The sequence below is a fragment of the Oryctolagus cuniculus genome, chromosome X, assembly GCF_964237555.1.
Source record: "Oryctolagus cuniculus chromosome X, mOryCun1.1, whole genome shotgun sequence".
Taxonomy (NCBI): domain Eukaryota; kingdom Metazoa; phylum Chordata; class Mammalia; order Lagomorpha; family Leporidae; genus Oryctolagus; species Oryctolagus cuniculus.
In genome coordinates this window covers 13,831,391-13,847,907 of record NC_091453.1, presented here as the reverse complement: position 1 = coordinate 13,847,907, position 16,517 = coordinate 13,831,391, and the positions used below count along the sequence as shown (strand labels likewise).

The 16,517-nt window shown below is 41.1% G+C and overlaps 1 protein-coding gene across 1 annotated transcript; it reads left to right on the top strand.

The window, feature by feature from the left end:
* Positions 1 to 8,087: 8,087 nt before the first annotated feature.
* LOC100351036 (serine/threonine-protein phosphatase 4 regulatory subunit 3B) lies at positions 8,088 to 10,728 on the top strand. Its single transcript, XM_051827649.2, has one exon. The coding sequence runs from the start codon at positions 8,171 to 8,173 to the stop codon at positions 10,511 to 10,513; it is 2,343 nt and encodes a 780-aa protein (XP_051683609.1). The 5' UTR covers positions 8,088 to 8,170; the 3' UTR covers positions 10,514 to 10,728.
* Positions 10,729 to 16,517: the final 5,789 nt, after the last annotated feature.

Genomic DNA, 16,517 nt, shown 5'->3' with positions numbered 1-16,517 from the left:
TGGAGACACTTTTGGTTGTCACAACTGGGAGATGGGATGACAATAGCATCTAGTGAGTAAACAACTATTCTACTCTACCTACATTTCCTTATGTAACAGTAAAGACAAGTGTTATTTTTCAGAATGATTTTAGTGTGTATTTCAAAAATATTTGTATACCACTATGCCAGCTCTCCTAAGAAAGCAATAGCAGATTACCTAACAGTAACAAAACACAAAAGGTTGTTTAACAAGAATGAACCAGGTCTTAACACAAGTAGTGATATGTCCAAAATCAGAGCTAGCCTAGATGTTTAAGACTTATTTTGGATAAGATATGACTCAAACAATGAAACACATTTTAATACTTGAAAATTAAGGTTCTTATAATACTCAAGAGTGGATAGAAAAGCTAGTTTCTACTGGACATTTTACTCAAATGTTTATTAAGGATTTATTTATTTATTTAAACGTCAGAATTGGGGCTGAGATTGTGACGTAGTGAGTAAAGCTGCTACCTGCACTGTCAGCTTCCCATATACCACAAACCAGCGCCCGTATGGGATCCAGTGACACAGGCCCCTTCACTCAGCTAGGAAAAGGAATATTTAACAGAGCATGGAGGGAAAATATCCAGTTGATTCACTATATTAGCTTTTCATGCACATAAAGACCTAAGACAGGAGAATATTATTTCCTTGATAACAATCAATAAGAAGGAAACTATTCAAAAGGGTGAAATTGGGTAGGTGGGTAAATGTCAACCATATCTTATGAATTATAAATATCTCCTGATAAAATTACCTATATGAGAGGACTGGACATAAAGTTCAAATTCACTATTTCATTACCAGTGTCTGATGTAGTTCCTGCACTCAATGATGATATGAGGAATAAATAAATAAACTATTTCAGTCCATCTTAGAAAGGATGTTTATTACTATGTTTTTAAGCCATAAAGAATTGTTGAGAAATTACTATGCATGCCTGTGTTAGGTGTTATTGGCACAGCAGCAAGGAAAATTTTTAAAAAAATTCACAACCCTCATACAGCTGATAGTTTGGTTTCAGAATACAGAAAAAATGAAAGTACAAAATGGTCAGATGATGCTAAGTGCTCTAGAGAAAATAGACATCAAAGAAAAGGGATGAGTGGGTTGGAATGGGTATTTCCTACTATTTTAAAGAGGTGGTTAGGGGACCCACACTGTGGCATAGTGGGTAAAGCCACCACCTGTGGTGCCAGCAACCCATATGAGTGCTGGTTCAAGTCCCAGCTGCTCCACTTCTGATCCAGCTCTCTGCTATGGCCTAGAAAAGCAGTAGAAGATGACCCAAGTCCTTGGGCCCCCCTGCACTCACTTGGGAGACCTGGGGGAGCTCCTGGGAGAGCTCCTGGCTCCTGGCAGGATCAGCCATCATGGCCAATTGGGGAGTGAACCAGTGGATGGAAGACCTCTCTCTCTCTCTCTGGCTCTCCTTCTCTTCCTGTGTAACTCTGACTTTAAAATAAGTAAATATCTTTAAAAAAAAAATAGGTGGTTAGAAAAGATCTCAATGGAAAAAAAGGCATTTGAATAAACTTTTTAATTTTTTTGAGAGGCAAGAAGGCACAGAGTGAGAAACAACTATATATATATATATATATATATATACACACACACATAAAATTTTATATATATGAAGAGAGCTTCGATCAGCTGGTTCACTCCCCAAATGCCCAAAATGATTGGGACAGGGTAGGACCAAAGCCAAGATTGGGGAGTACAGTCTGGATCTCCCACATGGGTGGCAGGAACCCAATTACTTGAGCCATCACTGCTGCCTCCCAGGGCCTATATTATCAAGAAGTTGGAGTCAGAAACCAGAGCTGAGAATGAAGCCCAGGCATTCAAATGTGGGATATAGGTGTGCTAACTGGCATCTTAACTACTAGGCTAAATGCGTGCCCCTTGAATACATTTCTGAAGAAGATGAGAGAATAAGCCATGCAGGTAGCAACAACTAGAGTATTCTGGGTAGAAAGAAGGACAGGTATAAAATTCCTGAGAGAGTAGTGTACCTGATGTACTTCTGACACATAGAGAGGGCTATTGTGGCTGCAACAGAATAAGGGGGAGGGGGGAGGGAATATTAGGTGAAAAGCTCAGATTAAGGGTTTCAGATCTTGTTGAATATGTTAGCAATTTGGCTTTTTTCTAAGTAAGGTAGAAATATATTCATTTTGAGAAAAGTATATGACTTCTGTTATAAAATAATCCGTTGTGGTTATTATGTTGAGAATATACTTGTAGGGGAAAAGGTAGAAACCATTACACACTTATAAATTAGAGATAATGTTGGCTTTTACACTGGTGGTGAAAGTGACTGATAGAATGAGAAGTGGTGCAACCCTGATCACATTTTAAAAGTTAGATCAGGGGCCAGTGCTGTGGCGTAGCGGGTAAGGTGCTGACATCCCATATGGGCACCAGTTCAAGTCCCAGCTGCTCCACTTCCCATCCAGCTCTCTGCTGCATCCTGGGAAAGCAGTAGAAGATGGTCCAAGTCTGTCAGCCCCTGCACCCACATGGGAGACCCAGAAGAAGCTCCTGGCTCCTGGCTTCAGATCAGCACAGCTCCAGCCATTGGAGGCAATTGGAGAATGAACCCGCGGATGGAAGACCTCTCTCTCTCTCTCTCTCTCTCTGTGTGTGTGTGTGTGTCTCCTTTTCTCTCTATGTAACTCTGACTTTCAAATAAATAAATAATTCTTTTAAAAAAAAGTTAGATCATATACATTAGAAGACTCAACATAGAGGATAAGAAAATGGAAAAAGTTGGGGGTGATTCTATATTTTTTATCCAAGCAATAAAAAGGGAAGAATCAATACCACTTGTCTTATGTTTCAGATATTCCCAAAACGTATGTGGAAAGAAACATTTTATGGAAATAAGTTAGAGGGCTGGCGTCGTGGCTCACTAGGCTATTCCTCTGCCTGTGGCACCGGCACCCCAGGTTCTAGTCCCGGTCGGGGTGCCAGATTCTGTCCCGGTTGGTCCTCTTCCAGGCCAGCTCTCTGCTGTGGCCCAGGAGTGCAGTGGAGGATGGCCCAGGTCATTGGGCCCTGCATCCGCATGGGGGACCAGGAGGAAGCACCTGGCTCCTGGCTTTGGATCAGCGCAACACGCTGGCTGTAGCGGCCACTTGGGGGATGAACCAACGGAAAAAGGAAGATCTTTCTCTCCGTCTCTCTCTCTCTCTCTCACTATCTAACTCTGTCAAAAAAAGAAAAAAAAAAGAAAAAGAAATAAGTTAGAGAATATGCATGTTTGTTTTACCCTAATGATTTTGAAGTTGAAATTTTTTGATAAGCTACATTTCAATAACTATTGTCAATGCTCTTTCATAAAACTAAAAGTCACTTTGCTTTTCCCACCATGAAAAACTCTTTTATAAATAGAATAATTGGACATCTAAATGTTCTTTTCATACATATTATCTGAATTGCTTATACCTAAAATGAAGAAATATATAATTCATCCGTTTATAATCTTCTAAAAGAACTCTAAACTATAAAAATTAAGAAATTAATAGTCATAAGATGTGGATGTATTTCAAGATCTATGTGTCAAAATATTCATCTTTAAGGAAGAATGATCTCTTATCACCCTAAGGTCACAGGGAGGAAACACTAGGAAGAAAGGAGGGTTTTATGGTTAAATCTACCCATTTTGTTTTTAACTGACCTAAAACCGTTCTTCCACAAAATAAATGGGAGAAACATCAAATAAGTATGAAAGTGGGGATAAAACTCACATGTTGTGGGAAGGCATGTTGCCTAATAGTTAAGACTTCAGTTAAGATGCCCATGTGCCACATTGGAATACCTAGTCTAGTCTTGACTACACTAATCTTGGCTCTGGTTCCTGCTTCCATCTTCCTCTAATGCTGCAGAACTTGGGAGAAGGCAGGTGGTGGCTCAAGTAGTTGAGTCCCTGCCACCCACGTAGGACGGCTGGATTTAGTTCCTGGCTCTCAGCTCTGACTCAGACCAGGCATATGTGGAATAAACCAGCAGATGGGTCTTGCTCTCTGTCACTCTGTCTTACCCTCCCCCTTCCCTCTGTGTGTGTTTGTGTGTGTCTGAGTGTGTCTCATTCTCTCACTTTCTCTCTCCCTGCTTCTCAAATTTTTTAAATGCTTTAGCTACATTGTTGTAAACAACTGTTATAGCACTTTAGGTATACTCTGGAAGAGAACACTGCATATTAGGAGGAGCCAAGTGAGGAGTTGGAACTATAAAAGGCCTGGTTCTAAATCCTGGAATCATTTATTGCATGGGTTTAAATCAGACACTTGATTCAGTTTCGGAACTTCAAGATTTTTCCTCTAATATGGTAGTGATAATGTGCTCCTCAGGCCATTTTTGTATCAGGATTAAATGAAAAAGTAAACAATGCATATAAAAAAGAGCATTCCTAGACTATTGCATTTTCTTATGTATAATACTTTGTGCCCTGTAAAACAAACAGAAAACAATAAAAATAATCATCTTAGATAGTTATAAGTGATGAAGCAAAAAAAGGCATTGCTCTACTTCTCAAACCAAATAAAACAGAAACTACAAGAAACAACTCCAAAAGCAGTAATAAGAAATGCATAGGGCCAGCGCTGTGGCATTGCAGGTGAAAGCTGCCACCTGCAGTGCTGGCATCCCATATGGGCACCGGTTCGAGTCCCAGCTGCTCCACTTCTGATCCAGCTCTCTGCTATGGCCTGGGAAAGCAGTGGAGGATGGCCCAAATCCTTGGGCCCCTGCACCCGCATGGGAGACCCCGAAGACACTCCTGGCTCCTGGCTTTGGATCAGTGCATCTCTAGCTGTTGCTGCCATCTGGAGAGTGAACTAGCAGATGGAAGACTGACTGGCCTCTTTGCCTCTGCTTCTCTGTAACTCTTTCAAATAAATAAATAAATCTTAAAAAAAAAATGCAGACTTGAGTCTCTGAGATTTTAAAGGGATTCTTGTTAACCCAATTAAGATAAAGGGAACTTAACTAGCCTAAGGGAAAATTGTGAGGACACAGAGATTTGTGCTGAATGCCTTTCAGAGAATGGAACCTGAGGGCACATTCAGAGAATTGATGGTAATTATAATTGATTCTGAGAGACACTTTAGTGTAAACACAGCAGAGAAAAGGACTATTAGCATATGTGTCATTATTATTATTATTATACATTCTTTTTTGTTGAAATAAGGTATTTTTTAACTAGTACATGTGTAAGTTCTTATATTAGTCATGAATTCATATGCCTAAATATTATTGGCACTGACAAGTTTTCTCATGAAATGACTGTCATATGCATTTAGTCCCCCAAGAGCTCTAGCTGCACTGTCCCAAGGAATATTCCAGACTATAATCTGGAAGTGACATTGCAAGAGTAAGTTTTCCTATTCTCTACTGGAGAATTATCACATATTACCATTGCTTTGTAACACGATATGATTATCACAAATAGGACTCTTCAAGTCCAACTGAGATTAATGTGGCCCAGTGTTCTGTTTTTCCTTGCAACAACAGGGTTAATGTCTTGGGAAAATATTTTTAAGAGAAAACTGTGGAAATTGCTACTACATCAAAAATCAACTTAGTTACTATTAAAATTAAAAAATATTTAAAGAGTTGCCATATCGAAGCTTCTATTTTTCTTTGGCTATACACAGATGTGGATCTAAAGGAGGAAGTGCATGACTTTCATCTTGTCTTGATAATTTTATGCTGATTACAAATTATATAGATGGAAGGAATGTGAAAAAAAAGTGCAACGAAGGCCAAGAAAAGAAGTGTATAACAGTTCAGTGCTGAGAAAACCAATTTCAAAACCAGAAAGACATGTGTTCAAATCAGAGTTTTCAACTTATTTATTCTGTGACCTTTGACAATGTATTTAACTTTCTAAGTTTGATCCCTAATTCTAAAAGAACTATTAATTCTGTATCACTGATTATGAAAATTAGTAAAATATAAAGTTCTTGTCACAGTCTTGAACATAGCATTATACTTGATCAATTATGTTATTATCTTTCTTCATAATAATAGTAAGTACCCAAGTATTACTAATTGTTACGGTTATTATTGTTAAGAAAATAAATAGAGGCTGGTGCTGTGGCACAGTGGGTTAACACCCTGGCCTGCAGGTGCCAGCATCCTATTTGGGCACCGGTTTGAGACCTGGCTGCTCCACTTCCCATCCAACTCTCTGCTGTGACCTGGGAAGGCAGTAGAGGATGGCCCAAATCCTTGGGCCCCTGCACCCGCATGGGAAACCTGGAAGAAGCTCCTGGCTCCTCACTTTGGATTGGCACAGCTCTGGCCATTGTGGCCAATTGGAGAGTGAACCATTGGATGGAAAACCTCTCTCTCTCTCTCTCTCTCTCTCTCTCTGCCTCTCCTCTCTCTGTGTAACTCTGACTTTCAAATAAGTAAATAAATCTTTTTTAAAAAGAAAATAAATAAAAATAATTGATCTGTGATGGTCAGTATTCACTTTTGATAATTTCAACTCACAGTTTCCCTTAACTAAGTCCTTCTCTAAGAATAAAGGATGTGGGGTCAGCTCTGTGACTCAGTATGTTAAGGCCCTGACCCACAATGTTGTCATCCCATATGGGTGCCAGGTTTATTTTTTTTAAGATTTATTTATTTATTTGAAAATCAGGGTTACACACAGAGAGAGAATGAGAGATTGAGACAGAAAGAGAGAGAGATCTTCCATCTGCTGGTTCACTCCCCAGTTGGCCCCAACAGCCGGAGCTACACTGATGGCAAAGCCAGGACCCAGGAGCTTCCTCCAGGTCTCCCACACAGGTGCACTTGGGCCGTCCTCCACTGTTTTCCCAGGCCACAGCAGAGAGCTGGATAAGAAGTGGAGCATCCAAGTGTCCAACTGGTACCCACATGGGATGCTAGCACTGTAGGCAGTGACCCTACCCACTACAGCACAGCGCTGGCCCTGGGTGCCAGTTTTAGTCCCAGATGTTGCATTTTTGACCCAGCTCCTTGCTAATGTGGCTGAGAAAGCAGTGGGGGGTGGCCCAACTCTTTGAACCCCTGTACCCACATGGGAGACCCAGAAGAAGCTCCTGGCTCCTCACTGCAGCCTGGCTCAGTGTGGCTCTTGTGGCCACTTGGGAAGTGAATCAATGGATGGAAGATCTTTCTCTCTCTGTTTCTCTCTTTGTCTCGCCTTCTCTGTAACTCTGCCTTTCAAATAAATAAATAAATCTTTTTAAAAAAGAATAAGGGATGTGCTTACAGATTGCAAAATTTTGAGGAAATGTACTCTTTGTGCTAGAAAATAGAACTTTGGATTTAGGTGAAGAGAGCTAAGGAGTTGGTCAGCCCACCTTGGAAGAATAAGAAAAATGGATAAATGGATAAATAATGGATAAATCCTCAATAATGGATAAATTAGTGGTTTGCGAATGGTCTGTAAGTCACTTGCTCCTGCATTTTTTTTTAAGATTTATTTATTTATGTGAAAGGCAAAGTGATAGAGAATTGAGCCATTCTGCTACCCTCCCAGGCCCATTAGCAGGAAGCTGGATCCTAAGAGGAGCAGTCAGACATGACATAGAGGACCCAGTTCAAGTCTTGATATTGGATTATGTGATGCCCGCTTCCCAGGCAGCAGCTTAACTGCCGCAATGGCAGCTGCATTGCTGCTGCATTTTATTTGGATCAGAGTATGGAAAGAGCATACCCTAATTTCTAGACTTCCATTAAGCTTGGTGGTAGTTCCCTCTACCAGAGCCTAGTACTTGTTGCATAGGCACAGTCTTTTTGGGCAGAAACCCCGGGGAAGGACGAGATTCTTGCCAGAAATCACACATTCCTAAACAATATACAATAGAGCTAGACACTCACTGGGTAAGAATGGAGGAGGGGAGCTAATAGAGGAAGGTAGCTGGGGGTGTTCCAAGTTGGAGGAAGAGGTAGGTAGCAGGAGCTCTGGGGCACTCTGCTGACCTCCAGACTCCCAGGAGCCCCCATGACTCCTCTAACCACTAGTGAGCGGCCATTTTTTATTGCGATTTTTCTGAAATGCCACCTCGGGGCCACCATCGAGGTGGCGGAAGTAGACACTACTGTTGGCAAGGATACGAAAAACAGAGCCCTGCTGTGGCGAAGGTAAGCGGGAGGTCGCCATGGCGGATAGGCGGCACCGTGTAAGAATTTATGTCTTAAGTGACGACCATTTATGGGACAACATAGGAACCGGGCAAATCTCAATCAGTTACGTAGAGCGGCTGCAGGGCATGGCTCTGCTTGTTCGATCAGAGACTGATGGCTCGCTGCTCTTAGAGTCAAAGATAAATCCCCAAACCCTCTATAAGAAACAGCAAGGGGTTCTGATAATTTGGTACGAAGCTGAGAATCATGGTATGGCGCTGAGCTTCCAGGACATCGCAGGCTGTCGTGAGATCTGGGAGGGCATTTGCCAAGTCCAAGGTAAAGACCCCACTGTCAAAGATCCTTTAGACAAATCAGAACGGCCGGTTGAAAAGGCAGATACCAGTACTCTAATTAAACTGCCTGTCTGTGAACTCAATACGCTTGAACAGATTGCAAACTTAGTTACTTCGGTACTTGCCTCACCTATCCTTAGGGAAAGGCTAGCTCGGATCTTGGAACATGATAATTATATTAAAAAACTACTGCAGCTGTTCCACACTTGTGAGGACCAGCAAAACACTCAAGGGTTACACCATCTCCATGACATTATTAAAGGAATCTTATCCCTCAACAAGACAACCCTCTTGGAGATTTTATTTTCTGATGAGTGTATCATGGATGTGGTTGGATGCCTTGAATACGACCCTGCTTTGGCCCAACCAAAAAAGCATAGGGAATTCTTAACCCAAAATGCAAAGTTCAAGGAAGTTGTACCAATAACAGACTCTGAACTTAGAAAAAAAATACATCAGACATACAGAGTACAGTACATTTATGACATTCTTTTACCTGCGCCTTCCATGTTTGAAGAGAATTTTCTGTCTTCTCTTACAACTTTCATTTTCTTCAACAAAGTTGAGATAGTCAGCATGCTTCAGGAAGATGAGAAGTTTTTGTTTCAAGTTTTTGCACAGTTAAAGGATGAGACTACAGATAATGATAAACGGCTTGAACTGATGCTTTTTTTCAAGGATTTTTTTGCATTTTCTCAGACTTTAGAGCCTCACAGTAAGGATATGCTGTTCAAAACATTGACACAATTGGGAATTCTTCCTGCTCTTAAAATGGTGATGAACATGAGTGATTTGCAAATTAAAACAGCTGCTACAGATATATTTACTTATCTAATGGAGTATAGCCCGTCCATGATCCGAGCATTTATAATGCAAGAAGCAGAAAAGAGGGAGGATGAAGACCTTTTTATTAATATGATAATTGAACAAATTGTTGGTGATACTGATCCTGAGCTAGGAGGTGCTTTTCATTTGGTGGGACTTCTTCGTTGTCTCCTTGATCCAGACAACATGCTGATAACAATTAATACGTGTGAAAGAAGTGAATTTCTCAATTTTTTTTATAAACACTGTATGCATAACTTGATAGCACCACTTTTGGCCACCACTTCAGGAAGCAAATGTGGTGAAGGTAATATAGTTGGGTCTGACAAATACAAACATTCCTCTAATAATTATCAAACGGCACAGCTGCTTAATTTAATTTTGGAACTACTCATATTTTGTGTGCAACATCACACATATTATATAAAGCACTATATTTTGAGCAACGATTTGCTAAGAAGAGTCTTGATGTTGACTGAATCAAAGCACACCTTTCTGCTGTTGTGTGCTATCCGTTTTATGAGAAGGATGATTGGCCTTAAAGATGAACTGTATAATCGTTACATCATCCAGGGAAATCTTTTTGAGCCAGTGGTAAAGGCTCTTCTTGACAATGGAACTCGGTACAATATGTTGAATTCGGCTATTATTGAGTTGTTTGAGTACATAAGAGTGGAAAACATCAAGTCTCTTGTTGTACATGTAGTTGAGAATTATAATGTACTTCAATCTATTGAGTATGTGAAGACATTCAAGGGACTAAAGATTAAATATGAACAAGAGAAACACAGACAGAATCAAATACGGGAGAATTTACATTCCATGCTATATAGTAAAATACTTTGCCAAGGGGTCAGTGTCTTGGATATGAAGGAAGAAGTGGGTTTTAATGAAGATATGAAAGATGCAGTTTTACCACCACTGGAAAATGACTTTCCAGATGATGATACATTTATGGAGACTGAAGTGAGTGAAAATGAAGACAAGGTGAACCTTCCCAAAAGAACATCTTCTGGCGGCTTCAAATTTTCTTCCTGTCATTCTGCAAATCCTGATGTTGGACCAAGTAGCGAAGACAGAAGCAGTGTGGTTGATGTACTGGACAATCCTGACACTGAAGAAAATGAAAACAATGAAGAAAATGAAAACAATGAAGAAACAGCAACCCCCAGAAAAAGACCACATTGTAGTTCATAAAATGTTTATGGGAGACCCTCAACATGTGATTCAACTAAAATTCTATAAAATGCCAATAAGCTGAAAAATCTGACTACAACAGCTTTCTCATATGAACTTATACAATAAGAAGCAAATGTGAAGAACTAAGAGGGTTTAATTGTAGAAGTAAAACAAGACTTCCCATAAAACACTAAAAAATGTAGCGAGCACTTGAGTATTCTTTTTTTTTTTAATTTATGTTAAGGGCCATAAGAGGTTACAAAGAGGGAGAGGGAAAGGGAGAGGGGGAGAAGGAGGAGAGGGAGGGGAGGGGAGGGAGGAGAGAGGGAGGGGGAGGAGGAGAGGAAAGGAGAGGGAGGAGAGGGAGGGAGGGGGAAGAAGGAGGGGGAGGGGGAGGAAGGAGAGGGGGAAGGGAGGAGAGGGAGGAAGGGGGAGGAAGGAGAGGGGGAAGGGAGGAGAGGGAGGAAGGGGGAGGAAGGAGAGGGGGAAGGGAGGAGAGGGAGGAAGGGGGAGAGGGAGGGAGGGGGAGAGGGAGGGAGGAGGAGAGGGAGGGAGGAGGAGAGGGAGGAAGGGGGAGGGAGGGAGGAAGGGGGAGGGAGGGAGGGGGAGAGGGAGGGAGGAGGAGAGGGAGGAAGGGGGAGGGAGGGAGAGATAGAAGTCTTCCATCCACTGCTCCATTCCCCAAATGACCACAACAGCCAGGGCTAGGCCAAGCTGAAGCCAGGAGCCAGGAGCTGCATCTAGGTCTCCCATGTGGGTGTAGGGGCACAAGGACTTAGACCATCTTCTGCTGCTTTCCCAGGTGCATTAGCAAGGAGCTGTATTGGAAGTGGAGCAGCTATGACTCAAACTGGCACCTGTATAGGATGCCACATTGCAGGCAGCAGTTTAATCAGTTAATGCCACAGTGCTGGCCCCTTGAATGTTATTTTTTTTTTTAGTCAGTCAATTTGGGGAATGGTGTGGGAGGAGGAAAGAGGTTGATAAAATAATATTGATGCAGTTTTGTTTCAGGGGTGTATATTGGAAATTACTTGACAGTTCAATTGTAAAGCCTACAAAATTACACTTGTGTAATAGTCTAGCCATGGTATTTCCTTCAGTTGCATTCTTTGAAAAAAATTTTATATGGAAAGCAAAGTCAACTATAATAAAAAATAAAGTTAGGCTGTTCAGAAATTTCTGTAAATATATATTTTTTCAAGATTTATTTATTTGAAAGGCAGAGTTACAGAGAGGTAGAGGCAGAGAGAGAGAGAGATCTTCCATCTGCTAGTTCACTCCCCAAATGGCCATGATGGCTGCTGCTGGGCCGATCCATAGCCAGGATCCAGGAGCTTCCTCCAAGTCTCCCACGCAGGTACAGGGTCCCAAGCACTTGGGCCATCTTCTACTGCTTTCCCAGGCCATAGCAGAGAGTTGGATTGGAAGTGGAGCAGTGAAGTCTCAAACCAGCTCCTATATGGGATGCCACACTGCAGACGGTGGCTTTACCCACTATGCCACAGCACCAGCCCCAAATTTTTGTGAATATTTAATAAAAATTCAGCCTTATGAATGGAGGGAGGAAACTTTGAGTTTTGAGTATGTATTTTTTTTTTTTTTTGACAGGCAGAGTTAGACAGTGAGAGAGAGAGGGAGACAGAGAGAAAGGTCTTCCTTTTTCCGTTGGTTCACCCCCCAAGTGGCCGCTATGGCTGGTGTGTTGCGGCCGGCGCACTGCGCCAGTCCAAAGCCAGGAGCCAGGTGTTTCCTCCTGGTCTCCCATACGGGTGCAGGGCCCAAGCACTTGGGCCATCCTCCACTGCACTCCCGGGCCACAGCAGAGAGCTGGCCTGGAAGAGGAGCAACCGGGACTAGAACCTGGTGTCCCAACCGGGACTAGAACCCAGGGTGCAGGCGCCGCAGGCAGAGGATTAGCCTAGTGATCTGTGGAGCTGGCCGAGTATATATTTTCATGAATAAAAAAAAAAATTGGAGTTTTTTCCTCTCTTGGAGCCCTCCTCCATGCCACTCTGGCTGGAGGTCCCTGACTTTTAAATCTTGCTTTTTAACCTTTAAATCTTTCTTTTCTCTTTGCCTTGTCCACTTGGAAACTTTTCTTCCATGTGAGACAAAGAACCAAGGTAATAACATTTTCTCTGCTGCATATTTCACCTGTAACATTTTGGTGCCGTGGCTTGAATAGCAGCTCCAACCTGAAGCGGATTCCACTCGAGTTTGATCCCAGCCAGCGTCGGATTATCTCGCCGGATGGGTGAGCGTGCAAACTGTTCTCACTTTTTTCAGTTTCACTGTCCTCCATAGCAACTCTCAGTTTTCTCAAAAGCACCGTGTCCCTGTCAGCCAGTTAAAAAGCATTAGTGGGGCTGCCAGCCTTAGGCCAGAGCAATCCCCTGGAGCTGAGAGACTGTTCTATTCTCTCTCTTCTTTGGTATGGATTGGCTCTTCGTGATGGAACTGGGAAGAGAACTTAAGATGCCTAAAGGACTCTGGCCAGGGCACTCCCTGGTGTGTTCTGAAAATTTCTTGGCCAGACCCCAGTCCCTGACAAGCCGGTGTGGGCATTGGGCTGTGAAACACATTCCCTCCCTCTTGTGTGGAACTAAGAGAAGACCTTGAGACAACTGATGCATTCTGGCTGGGGCAACACTCCAGTGCTTCCAGAAGGTCTCTTGGCTGGACACCAGACCCCGACAGCAGAAATGGTGTTGGTCTGGGAATGCGCTTTCCTGCAGGGAGCTGTAAAGCCAGAGTCTACTCTTCATACTTCTCATCTCAGCTCTGGTCTGACTCAGCTTCCTTTTGTGGGTATCGGCCTGTCATGCAGGACTGGGAGAAGGGCTTGGAGTCACCTTGAAATTCAGGCCAGGGCCACTCTCTGGCATTTTTCAAGGACTCCCTGACTGGACAGCAGACCCCAAAAGCCTATTAGTGTGTTGGCGAAAAACTGCATTCTTTTCTTCCTTCCTCAAAGATTAATTTGTCAACGAGACTGGGCACAGCCTGGAGCAAGGCCATGGGCTCTGGGCTCCATGCCTCAATGAGTTTTTCCTTTATCCCAGATCCTGACAGAATCTCCACTCTCTCTGCTCCTCTAAATTCATTTTATACCTCACCAGGTCTCCTCAATTCCTACAAACTCAGCTTCTTAGTCTCATTAACAGGTATTTTCTAGATATTTCATTCTTTAGCTCTGGGATAAAATTTAATTTTCTCGTTTGCAGACAGGTAGCTTTTGATCTAGACCCCCATTAAGTCCTCATGTGACCTGAACTTGTGTAGACATGTCTCAGTATGTCTGTGGTGTCCCCTGCCTTCCTTCTGGGGTAGGATGGAGAAGTTAGCCCAAGTGAGTTACGAAAAGTGCTAGCCCCTCTACTCCAACTCCACATCTCGGAACTCTGTCTCCTAACTGGCCTCTTGCCTCAGTTTCCCTGCATATACTACAATATGCATTAAATTCTTTTCCAGAGTCTCATAGCGCCCTTGGGTCAATTTAGTGAGCCACCAGGATCCCTCTGTTATCATGTTTGACTATTTTTGAGGCTTTTATTCCCAGCAGAGGAGACCATTTTTATCAGGTGACCATTGCCCTCATTGTTGTAATTTTGCCCAGGGGTTTCTAGGCAAGAATCTAGGCCCAATAACCTCAGATGCTATTGAATATATATGGATGAATCCATATGATGAAGTTTTGGACTTCGTGAGATAGCTCCTGAGCTCGCTCTTCATCCCTGAGGCTGATTTGACTGAGAGTGAGCCCCACAATTAGACACTTCCAGTATTGGCTTTTGGTCTAGGGTATAAGGTTATTGTCTCTTTGCAGGGCCTCCCATTTTTTCGTTAAGCCTGCCTCTTCACAGACTCTTACAGGAGCCTCTTTGTAGGTCATTGCCCTTTATTCTATCATCTATCAGATTCTCCTCCTTAGGAATCTCTGAATGGGTGCCCATCTGCTCTGATGGATTCCTTTTCCCAAACCTAACATAATGCTGAATAATATCCAGTGGAAAACTAGACTCAAATTCAATTAGATTCTAGAAAGATGTCTTTGGTAAATAACAATCTCATGCATGAGAATTTTGGTTCAGCCATAACTGGACATTGGGTTTAAAGGAATTTCTGTTAAAATTGTTTCAAGTTATGGGATGATTCCATGTGTTAACTCTTACATTTAAGGTTTTATTTCTGATTCATGGGATGACCAAAGAAACAGAGATTTTGTGTTCTGTTGAAGTAATCTATTGTGTTCTGTTAATGTCTCTGTTAAGTTCTAATTGTTTAAAAACAGCTAACAATTTTTTATTAAGAGTTATGGTTTGTTTGAATATATACTTATTCTAAAGAATTTGAGTAATCACTTTGTAACAGGGATCAGATCTGGATTATATTATGTCATGATGTTAAGGGAGCCTGTTTCTACCAGATATTTTAAGCCTTCTTAGCATCTTTGACAGGCATTCAAAAAATCAAAGTTCCTAGTTCTTTGGGCTTTGATATTTCTAGTTGGGCCCTGTAAAAGGATATATTTCTCATCTTGAAGAGACACCAACTAATAAGGCTATTTGGATTATATTATAGATACTGTCAAGATGTGAAGTGGTGCTAAATTTTAAGTTATGATAATATAAAATTCTACTGATACAAATGTCCAAAAGTTACAAAAGTCTAATGTTCTTGTGTTATCAGACATGATAGTTACCTTAATGAGAAAGGCCCAGAGGCCTAAGAGGGATGTTTTATAAAATCTTACAAGTGCTTTCAAAAATACTTTGTGGAGTAAGCAATTACCTCTTCTTGTTGGTTAATGAGCTTATAATTTTAAACATGGTTAAATCTTGTCACCAACAGTTTTGTATTCTCCAAACACTAAAAGTCAGATTTACTACTCATGGAAGTTAAAACATTGTTGGTTCTATGTTTAAATGTGTCTTCTTTTAGGTTCCAAAGAACTTATTTTTCCCTGACCTCTATTGTATTAAGTACTTTGGGACAATTCGGTAAGCAGATCAAGCCAATAATGGACTGCAAGTTCCAACTGAGAAAAAGTATGGTTAATTCAGGTTGCTAGGAGCAGGAAATAATTCCAATCGATTGATGGTAATTTAAAAAAAAGATTAAAGATTTTAAGAAGCTGTTACTGAAACTGCTTTATTCTATCTTGTATGTTATATTATACGTATGTGCATATTGTATGTCTACCTGAGAAAAATGTATTGAGTACTCTGCTTTAATTGGCTTATAGATAAAAGATTCCTCTTAATTTAAACTGCTAAGTTAATTGAAGATATCTTTTTGATTCACATAACCTACATAAATCTCTGTATCAGATGTTTTAAATTTGTTGGTAGAAAGAAACTCTAAAAATGTTTAAGTCATTGACATGTTTGTACTTGGGTTTGCTGGTCAAACAAGTTACACTTGTGTTAGATATTTAAGCAATTTTTCAAAATACATGTACTCTTGTCTTGAAATTTATAGAAGGCATTGGACCTTCTGGTAAATGTTTTCTTAAGTTGTTATTTAGCAGTTAAAATTGCTTGCTAAATTTTATTTGATATTAATTTTCATATTAATATTTTATTATATTAATATTTGATATTAATTTGCTGTTAATGTTAATATTTGATATTGGTTTTTATTTGATAGTAAGCAATCTGGGAAGGCTGACTTGTTCTTTCATTTCTCTATTCTTTACAAGGTAGGAAACTGATTCTATTCTGAAGGACTCTCCAGGATGTACAGTTTAATCTTCAAACCTTATTAAAGGGCTGGATAACATTTTTCTGTATTAATAACATAGGCAAAATGAGAGCTTAAATTATGATTTCATAGCTAGATTTACTTTACCATGGGCACAGTAAACAGATAAAACCTCTCTTTTCAAACCAAATGAAGGGAGAGGAAGGTTTACTAATGACTTCAAATTTTATAGAGAAGGTGGTCAGCTTTCCTCATGAACATTGTCTCCCTCACAGAAAATCCACTCTCAGAACACACGGTGACTATAGATTTCTAG